We start from the raw sequence: 10,996 nt of genomic DNA on the forward strand, positions 1-10,996 counted from the left end.
GCAGGATCACTCTACTGCACTCATTGTTGGGTCATGGGTGCTGGGGGTGGTCTGAACGCTCGTGGAGTGATGTCGGAGATTGGCCGGTGACGCTCATGCTTACAAATAATAACTTTTATTTCAAGAATTAATACTAAGCGAGAAGTTACTAAATTATTTTTTAGTTAAATTATCTTTAAAATTGATTCTGTAAAAATAAAATTACAGCGAAGTCGCAAATGATCCGTCGGGTTTTGATTCGGGTTGGGGGTTAATTCGGGTCTAATTTGATATTTGAATACTTAATAAAATAAAATTAAATAAAAATTAAAAATTATATACTCATAAAAAATATGATGATTATTTTCTTAAATTTTAGGAATATAAAAAAGGAGTTTCACATGTTTTATTTAGTACAATAAACACGTGAAACATGCCAATTTAATTGTTTATAATCATTCAACTTATTATTTATATTTTTATTATATTTTGATTATTTAATGCACAATAATTAAGGATAATGCAGTATTGGTGAAATGAATGTAAATTCTGTATCGCGCATGTAAACATAAGTAAAATGTTAATATGCATAATTAATAATATTTCAATATATATACTATACATTTAAAACACACACATATATAATATTGGGTTTCAGGTGAGGTCTGTGTTCGGAATACATAAGATTCAGATCCAAACTTTTTCGAGTCTAAAATAAGATCCATATCCAGATCCAAATTCAAAAATATCAGGCTCGGGTAAATTCAATCCGCTCGGAACGGGTCCGGTAAAAAGCAGGATGCCTGATCGTTAGCCACTTGAAACGATTATACATAATGATTTTCAAAGCTTACACAACTCAAAACAAAACAAAACAAAACATGATTAGGAAGAAACAATGTCGCTTATTCAACATGCAGCGCTCATGAGTCATGACTCATTAGCAGCACCAGCGACAGCTCACAAACCTTTCGAATTTCCAACACACTTGAAAACATTAACATAAACCTTTCGAATTTAGACAAGTTGTGGCATTGATATCGGGATGGGATGAACCAGCACTGGGGTCATAATTTCTTTGGTCTTGGTTTCCGAGGTAGTGAACCCATCGTTGTTCTGATACAGAATGTATGACACTCTTGTCATATTGAAACTTATTGTCAGAAGAGGCATCGGAACAACCGTTGGGCGGAAAAACTCGGCGTTTATGTCTTTCCATGCACACACAAGTTGCTTGTTAAACTCAGCAAATGCGCATTCCTTTGAAGCATTGTGCTGCTTCATGTAACATTCCACAGCAGATGCCGCGTCCACGGTCTCCTTCTCCCCCTTGAAATCAATCAATTATTTACACAATCATTACAGAAACATATATTACAAGTGTAGTGTATTGTTCATGCATACCTCAAATTCCACCATGTCATCAAGAAGTCTACATATCAAGGATCCAGCCTTGATAAATAGCGGGTTATTAGAGATCCAATCAAGGGATTGTTTGGTAACCAAGTCCCCTGTTATTCCTACAAAGGAACTGGTTCCGAAATATATCAAAGCTGCAGTTATCAGTGCATGGTCCATATACTCTTCCACGGTCGGAACATAACCTTTGTAAAAACACTTTGCTTCATAATGGTATGATCTGGTCAATTGTTTCATCTGAAATTGTATTAAACCCAAATGTGAAATTTATCAGGTATTATATCAAAGTGCCCGTCAGGTGCCATTCTCATAAAACACTATCAAGTGATCACCAGATCTCCAAGGGGACTCGTTTAAGTCCATATATATAATCATTATATATATCACTCTTTTAAAACTTGAAAAAAGATTAATGAAAAAGTTAACAAAGTGATGATGTTGCTACAATCTTTTTTTATTTCTTTGTAATCTTCGATTCTAGTTCTTTTTTATAATCCAGGTGGTCACAAATCATATGCTGAGTATGATTCCATTAAGTTCTCTGTTAATTATTTTTTAAGATTTACATAGTGATTCTAGTTGCTAAAATGAGTTCCTGTGGAGATCGGTAGTCACTTAGATATTTTTTGGCGAGAATGGTGGAACTTTAATATAGAACTTAAAATTTATCTGGTAAAAAAGTATCTCAAATATGATTTCAGAAGCTGATTAGCAACTCACCACTTTTTTCGCATAGTCTACACGATAGAGGGGTATGCCTGCCTTCTTCAGGTCTTCTTCGATTTCAGTAAAAGTATCCAAAAGGACTCCATAAAAATACCTCATGTATTCTGGTAGCTGATCTGCAGCACTGAGATCCCACCTGAACTTGCAATGTCATGTTAATTTGTATACCGGTGAAAATAATTAATGGGATCATTTGTTCTATAAATCCAGATGATAATAATATTAATAACCTCTCAATTGCATCTGTAAAGATTACAAGTTCTTCAACAGTACCATAGACATCATATATGTCATCAAGAGTTATCATGAATGCAAATATCTGATTTAGTATTTTTCTGGCTAGGGAGTGTTGGGGCTCGAAATATAGCCCCAACACCCAGAAGTAGCATTCCACCATTCTGTCTCTTGCAAATGGCAATTTCTCAGTGAAGTTAATTTTTCTCCACCACCTGAAAATTAAAAAACTTTCATACCAACAATGTAACGACGATTGCATAATATCTCCTGAGACTTCTGGTTTAACACACTTGAAGATGCCATAATTACGTACCTGGTTATCGTGACAAGCTCTCCCTGATAGACTTTCTGCAAGAGATTAAAGTCCAAAATGGCAAAATTCAGCAGTGTCTCATTATGTGAATCTTCTAGAGCATACACAGAAATGTAGCGCCTGGCCTCTACCCTATTCATGTTCCACCAGACTGGGGTCTCAAGCGCATAGATGACCTTTTTTGCTTGGAGTTCATTCTTCAATTGAGTTTTGAGACGTTCAAGATGAGATGTGGTGAAAGCCAATGCCTCTTCTAGTATATCTTCTCCATGAACCCTGAGGTGGGCAGCTTCGTACAAGCTTAACAGTCCTTCAACATCCTTGCTTAAATCCTCGTTAAAGATGCCAAGGCCATCCTTGAATTTGTTGAACACGTCTGTTGATCAAGACAACATAATGAGTATCTGTAAACTAAATATTTTTCGCGTGATTATATTATCACTTTATTTCCTTAACTTATCGACAAGAAGGGCAGAGAGATCTACTAACCAGCAGGGACGTTAAAACCATGCTGTCTGAGCAGACGAAAACAGAGAGCGACCATGAAAAGGCCATCTTGTGAACCACAGACCTCATGGTAAATATTGTAAAATTCGCTTAGTGCAGCCTCAATCTCAGCTTCGAAATGATAAGCAACACCAAGTCTCTGAATATCATTAATTAACTTAAGCTGTCGCCGAGGCTCATGAGCTGCTGCCAGTAGCATCTTCGTCACTTGTTCTTTCAGTTCCTCTGCTTTTTCTTCTGTGTCACGATCAGTCCTCTGCAAACACAAGTTATAAAGCATCAAGCAGGGATTCTTCACTCAGCGTCGCACCGGGCACTCAATTCTTGGGAATATATTTTCAATACTCGGGGATTCTTGTTAATGACTAATTCTGTGATTAGTTGAATACTCTGTCACTTAACTACCTTATGATGTAATAATTGTGTTACTAAATAATTATATTGTAAACTGTTAAGGATATTGAACTTATTTATTCAATTATTTGGCTTAAATATAAATATAACTATTCATATACATGTTTATATATTTCCATAAATTAATATTTGCCGAATTCTCCCGCGTCCAAATTCCCATATTTTTAAATTTGTCGAACTCTCGTATTCCCGTACCATGCGCTCCGCACCTGCACTCTGCTTCTTAGCTAGTAAAGCATACAGGCATGCAAATAGAAATGTGCATGCGGGTCTCTCCACAACAATCCAAAAAGAAGATTAATTATCATGAAATAGCAGCTATGAGCAACTGTGATTAAGCTTATATGATGGAGATAATTACCCTGTGATCGACGGTATCATAGGCAAGAAAAAAGTCTCCCCAAACACTGGGATGATAACTCGCAGAGCGTCGAAGAATCTGAGGCACCCCAGCATTTTGTTCCGGAACAGAACCTGCTGAAGCCGACATAATAATCTTACTCACTCAACTACTCAGACTGATTATACTATATTAGTGAAATTCGGGACGCCTTTGTTTTATAGACTATATTAGAACACCAATGCAGATATTTACGCCAATTATTTAACGAATTAAGCTATTTATGTTTGTTCTTAGCCAGCCGAGTCCACAAACATGGGCGATACATGACTTATTCGTATTTTTAGATAAAACATAATTAATTTTCCAAGCCACAAAATGGTAGTAGAGTTTGATGACCCCAAATTAATATTTAGATAGTTATTCAAAATTAATATATATTTTTAATATAAAATTAGGAAGTGAATTATAATTTTAGTACAAAAATATCCTGACCCATCATCAAAAATTTGACAGATGAGATAGAACCCATCAAACATAATAAACCTTGTTGATCCACGCAAACAAATTCTGATTGTATATCAGTGTACAACAGGTCTTTGCATGTTTGTTCAAGGCACTCATGCAGCAATACTAATTTAGTCCTCTTTCGATTAATTTGCATGACTTAATTTAGTCCTCTTTCAAGTTATTGAGATTTTTATCTGTTAAAAAGTTTCTTGAAACGAGGACAAATTTAATTATAAATTTTGAGAACTTAATAAAACTTGTAACAGGGACGGTTTGCACTAATTTTATTTGAACTTTGTTCAAAATTAGTGATATAAGCTTCAAAAGTGTCCAGATGTTACATGGATTTTATGAGAAAATACTAATTTAGTGAAAAAATTGATTAAAATGGTGGGATCAATTCATATGTATAAAATGAATACAGTGGTTGAAAGTAATGAACGTAGTTAAATTTTTTTATTCAGTATGAGTAGTGTCTCAAAAACCTCCTCTTTGACTGCTCACAGGAGCTGATCCATCAGGCCTCAACAACGATCAAAACCACATCCTTCAGATAAGTCCATTGAAGTCATTCAAGAGATTGGATTGTATTACAAGACGAAAACTTACCGGGAAGTCACATGTCCTAATACAATTCTTCTCAAGCACGCTTAATTTTGGAATTTTGATAGATCCGGTGCATCGGTGCATTAGTGCAGATATGATCGCACTCGTCAGATGAACGCAAATAAATTGTAAATAAATTGTATATATATATTAAAATGTATTATTTTGTTTATTAAATATAACAATAATAGTAGTAAAAAAAAAAAAGAAGAAATTAATAAATGATAGTGAAGATAATTTAAAGGAAAGTTTAGAGTCTTTAGACAAGAATATTGAAATTTATTATTTAAAAAAAGTTGGTTTAAAAAAATTGGAAAAGAAAAAAAATCAAATGGGTTAATTTCTTCTCTCCGCACATTACTTTCTCCATCCGGTGTAGGTGATTCCTTTCTTCATAATCTACAGAGAAGTATGTCTTGTCCCCGTCCGTCAGAGTGTGACTCGGAGTCCGGTTGGTCCCCCATGCCTTTTCCCGTCAGGGCTTTTGACTTAACCTGGGATGTGTTCCTTCTCGGTCTTGCTTTTCTTTCTCCTTTTTCTTGGACTTCAAAGCCATCTCCTCCCTCCATTTCATGAGAATCAACTGTTGTTCTTCAGAAATCGGCATAAGCTCTTCACCTGTACTTTCTTCGAAATCTAACCGAACCAGAATGACATTAGTGGCACGGGAGGTCGTCGGCTTGCTAGGTTTGAGGGGTGATTCATTATCCGGTGTAGGCCTGATCGATTTAGTGTTTAAATTTTTAGTCTTTTAACAGAGTTTGCTTACAGTTCCCACATATGACGCCAAATGTTGGAATCAGTTTTCTTGTCGTCCGATCATTTTGCAGAGAAAATAATGCAAAGGAGTTCCCGATGCACCTCCGGTTTGAGAATAAATAACTGGTATTGATAGTGAGTTGTAGAATAAGCAATTAATTGCGAGCGGCGTACGTCTTTCTCGGTCGTGGTCGAAGAGATTGGAAAATGGGAGGAAAAGTTTCACAAAATCAGGGAAGGAACGTTAGAGCCTACCGTCCCGATCAGCTGTACGTGACCCTCTCGTATTCAGAAAATATATTTCGACTGGATCCGAGTTGATTGGACTTCGGTCCGGTCCAATGTCCGTAGTCGGGATCGGTCCTTACGGCCCTGTAACACATAATATTTTGAAGAAATTTGTACGTTTCCGACATATATCACAACAGAAAACTCAGAATATTCGTAGAATGCACCTCACTGCATAATGAGGCCACTCATGAAATCGTCTCAAATCATATCCCAGCACAAAGTAATAATTTCTTGACTTTTATTTCTAGTTGGGAAACCAATACAAATTTGACCCAGAAATATTGTTTACGGCACCAATTAATTTGGAAATTCTATATGATTTTATAAGAGCTCTATAGTTCTTATTTAGCACCCCCTCTGTTATTGCAGCTGATTGCAGTTCCTACAGCTTGTACACACCTACATACGGAGTTGACGTTGATCCCACATATAATTTCCCAGCTTTCTCCTCAACACCAGTCACAAACTGTTCCGAGTATTTGCTACTCAAATCCACAACATGCATGTCTTTTCCTGTATGATCCATTTTAATACACAGAGGTGAGGTGGTCTTCTGATCCCCATTCATCTGGTTCATTGTCACCCAAAAATGACCTTCTGGAGTGGACTTGATACCGGTTGGAAATCCATCCAACGTCCTAAAATGCTCGACGGTGTTTGCTTTAGGACCTTTTACCCAATGTTTCACGATTCTTTTCCCCATTAGTTCTGTGACAAGCACGAATGATCCGTCTTTGCTAGGCACACATCCAGCCGCGCCATTTAGGTTATCCGCCAGCACTTTGGTTTGCTTTGTGTTAATGTTGTATGTCATAAGCCGTCCTGTTGAGTCTTTAGTATTACCAAGCGAGGAAAAAGCATTTCTGCAGACAAATAATGCACTTATCAGTGTTTTCCAGATTATTGACAACATTATCAATTAGTAAATCTATTTTATCCGCCCTCTGGCTAGTATTTCTTATGATATGAACATACTTTATGTTGTAGTTTTTACTGTAGTCCGTGAAGTATATTTCGCCATTGGGGCCTCCAGTAGAAATAGAGCTTGGAAAGGAAAGCGGAGCGCCACCTACAGAGGAGCACACAGGCTGAGCAACGCCTCCACCACCACTTTTTACACGCTGAAGTCCATATATAGCATCCACATAGTACATGTCTCCTGATTTCTGGTCAAACGAAAATCCCAGAGGCCTGCCGCAAGCAGTTGGCACCTTAGTAAAGTCTACTGCGTCACAACTCTTCCTTGACCTGAACAAACACAAGGGACAGTGAGCTCAGAGTACAAGTATAACTTGAAATTAGTGTGTATATGCTATTAGTTGACTATATACTGTTCTATATGTAAGGTATTCAGCAAATTAGCAGTTTATATCTGTTGAAATATAGCCTAAGATCCATTTGGAGCATTCTTCTGACATCTTAAGGTTTTAGATGGACTGGTTCTCAACAATATCGCCTCAAGTGCTTAATTATCAAGTTCAAAACTGGCACTTAAGCGGTTCAAACAGTATCACAGTTATGGTCTCGTTTAAACATTTAACTCAATTTAAAAACCTGGCTGATGTATGCATTACGACCCTTAAAAAGACATATTTAGAAATTAATTCAGAATCCAGAACTCAAAAACTTGACAGGACAGTATACGATACCTATGTGAGTTACCAACACAATACTCTTTGAATTGAGTGGTTTCAGCATCATATTTGAAAATCCTGCCATCTGCAGAGCCGGTGTAAGGTCCTTCGCCCTTGTGATCGAATGTGACGGCTGATGGACCATAGCATCCTGTTGGTAGTTGGAGTTGAGAGAATGTAGCATCTAAGGTATGATTAGCACAGGACTGGGCCTGTGGGAGAGAGTGTAAAATTAAAAAAACCAAGACCACCACATGAAAGTAGCTTCCTGGAGAAACATTTGAGGCCATTTTTGTAAGTGGCTGGGTTGCTCAAAACAATAACATCTCCTCACTATTTATGGGAAACAAATTAACCCCTTTTACTGCAGTAAGAAAAACAAAATTTACCATCACACATCAGGGAAAAAAATGAGCCATAATTTAACTTAATTTGACTTGTGTAGGAGGAGCTCAATAAATTTGACTTGGGAGGAGGAGACAAGGAATAAAAGCTTACAAAAATCTTGGCCACTACTTTGGATTTTTTATTCACTCATTTACAAAATAAATCGACATATTTAGACAATTTTACGATTTATACATGAAAAAAATAGAAAAACTGAGTTTCAGTCAATTTAGAATATGGAGACCTATCTTAAAGTGATGGATAACGTGCTTCTTGGGAATATGATGTGAAGACTATGATGTGAAGACGATGATAGTTCATTCCAGATTTTCCATATGACCTAAGAAATCTCAGTCTATGTTCTTGATGAAAAATTGCAGCAAGTACAATTTAGAAGATTTTTGTGAATTCTATGATGTCCTACTAGAGTGTGTTTATCGCATACTAAGCTCCCTAATACAACATCTCTGAACTCCAGGCTCCTGCATATGTAGCGTATAAGAACATTGAAGCTTCTACTTTCAGCATGTAATTATAACTCCAATCTTAAGTATGCTCTTATTTTGGAAAAGAAAGTAGATTTCGTTCATAAGTTTTAGAATTTAAACAAACCTATATAAAGAAAGTGTGTGCATAGCAGGTTTTGTTTAGGCTTCCACTCATGCTAATCTTGAAAATTAGTAGATTTCTTTCCGGTTATGTTCTGTCCTTAAAAGTTAAGAGATTTTTTCATTTGACATTCGGCTGATTTTGAATGATCACCAAAAATTTATTGTTTTGATTTTAATCATGATTCTTTTGAATTTGTGGTTTGGTGGTTTGTGAAATAACAAAAACACATGTTTCAGTTGCAGGAAAAAATAATTTAGCATCCATCCTTTACTGCCGAGCTAAAAAAAGAAAAAAACAAGAAATCACAGTGACAAAACTCCTCACAGCTAGCACGGCCGTTGAACAATCAGATTCTAAGATCACCTTGTTCCAAGTTTCTCTTTTATCCAACTCGACCAACCGCGGAGCTACCTATGGACTAGTGAGGACTATGGCTCCTACTAGACTGGAAAAGAGTATACACGAGTACATCATACAAATTTCTTTTAGCCCTCACTGCGATGAAAACTTATTAAGGATATATTAGCTTAAAAACTTTTCTATTTAGCCTCTATGAAAACAATTTTCTGGCTCTGCTACTAAGGTCCACGTCTTCCTAAATGATAGCTGCATGATTGTGAACCAGGAATCCATACCCAAAGCGGCCTTCACTATATTAATATTGATGCTTAATATTTATTTATGTTTTTGTAATTACAAAAGAGGAAATCGGTTATGGAAACTAATCCCCAATAAGTCTTGTAAGCATAGGTTTATAGTTTATAAAATATGGTTCTTTAACACAGGTTAATATAGTCCTACAAATGTTGTCATCAGTCTGCAGCTGGAAGTAATCTATGTCAAAACTTTTAAATATCCTTTAAGCTATCCAAAGTGTTGTACATATATATATGAAAGGGTCCGGATCCGGTGCATATAGCAAATATTTGTTATTTAAGTCTTATCTAACCAATAACTCCAGATGTTGGATTAGAAAATAAACGACCTCGATTTTAGAGGAGCAAAAAAACGAACCCTGTCACATGAGCCGCACTTTTTCTCCGCGGCTCGTGAGAATCCAGTTTCAAAAAGATATAAGATATATCAGAATTTATCACACTGACAAGTAGGGCTGCACATGGGCTGGGTTGGGTTGGGTTTAACCATTTAGGTAACCCAACCCATTTAGTTCGGGTCACAAAAAATTAACCCATTAATATCAAAAATATCCTACAACCCAACCCTACTACTTATGTGATGGGTTGGGTCGGGTTGGTTTGGGTTGAATGGGTTGAGCAAGCAAAAAAGTTTCCATAACAATTATATTTTCACAAGCTAAGAGCAAGTCCAACAGCTGCCCTATTTGTTGTCCTAAGTCATAATATAGGGCATTTGATGAAAAAACTTGCTCCAACAATGTCCTAGTGATGCCCTATATCACTAGGACAATCCATTCAAGCCCTATTTTTGAGGCACTCTCTCTCCTTGCCCTATCCCATATTTTATAATAAATTTTTACTAACACTCTCTTTCTCTCTCTATTTTATATTATGTTTTAATGATGAAAGTGAACTTTTAATAGTAAAATATTAAACATATAGTGAAAATAAGGCACATTGTTGGAGTTGAAGCTAGTAGAATATGTCCTAAACTACTAGGACATAATTTTTTATATTATATTTAGGGCTCCAACTAGGACACTGTTGGACTTGCTCTAAGTAGTTAACATTGACTATAGGTGTAATAAAGTCTAACAAGTTAAAGAAAAGAGAAAGTCCATACTACAAGTTAAAAGAAAGAAGTGTTGCTAATGACTGGTATGAGTAGTTTGTTAATCAAATGTCTCAATATGAAAGTTATATCTGAATGTGCTATACTAGAAGAGTGACCATATTATTTATATGGATTGTTTATCACAGTTAATAACGGATTTTATTAACTTCCTAGCTAGATTGGAGTTTAACAAACCAATTAGATGCAAGACTTAATACTACTACTATATATTAATTTACTCTTTTATAATAGTTAGATCGGGTTGGGTTGGGTTGGGTTAGGGTTTTAAATAGGTAAATTCTGACCCAACCCAATATAAACGGGTTAATTGAAAATTAACCCAACTAACCCATGGGTTTGGATGGTTCGGTTTGGACGGCCTAATTAAGGGTTGGGTTGGGTCGGTTTATGCGGGTTCGCTGACCCATGAGCAACCCTACTGACAAGCATCGGAGGATAAAAATATACTCCCTCCATCTCATATTATATGTCTTGTTTTGAGTATTGATG

At 36.3% G+C, this 10,996-nt stretch overlaps 2 protein-coding genes across 2 annotated transcripts; both read right to left on the reverse strand.

Moving 5' to 3' along the window:
* Positions 1 to 762: 762 nt before the first annotated feature.
* LOC108217562 (sesquiterpene synthase Cop-like) lies at positions 763 to 4,157 on the reverse strand. The gene is made up of 7 exons (XM_017390394.2): positions 3,957 to 4,157; positions 3,164 to 3,437; positions 2,675 to 3,050; positions 2,355 to 2,573; positions 2,119 to 2,260; positions 1,384 to 1,635; positions 763 to 1,308 (listed from the first exon to the last, which is right to left on the reverse strand). The coding sequence occupies exons 1-7, from the start codon at positions 4,083 to 4,085 to the stop codon at positions 997 to 999; spliced, it is 1,704 nt and encodes a 567-aa protein (XP_017245883.1). The 5' UTR covers positions 4,086 to 4,157; the 3' UTR covers positions 763 to 996.
* A 2,156-nt stretch (positions 4,158 to 6,313) lies between these two features.
* Positions 6,314 to 8,057, reverse strand: LOC108217573 (protein STRICTOSIDINE SYNTHASE-LIKE 11). Its single transcript, XM_017390406.2, has 3 exons — positions 7,751 to 8,057; positions 7,077 to 7,349; positions 6,314 to 6,964 (listed from the first exon to the last, which is right to left on the reverse strand). The coding sequence occupies exons 1-3, from the start codon at positions 8,023 to 8,025 to the stop codon at positions 6,484 to 6,486; spliced, it is 1,029 nt and encodes a 342-aa protein (XP_017245895.1). The 5' UTR covers positions 8,026 to 8,057; the 3' UTR covers positions 6,314 to 6,483.
* Positions 8,058 to 10,996: the final 2,939 nt, after the last annotated feature.

This window comes from Daucus carota, chromosome 4 (genome assembly GCF_001625215.2).
Source record: "Daucus carota subsp. sativus chromosome 4, DH1 v3.0, whole genome shotgun sequence".
Taxonomy (NCBI): domain Eukaryota; kingdom Viridiplantae; phylum Streptophyta; class Magnoliopsida; order Apiales; family Apiaceae; genus Daucus; species Daucus carota.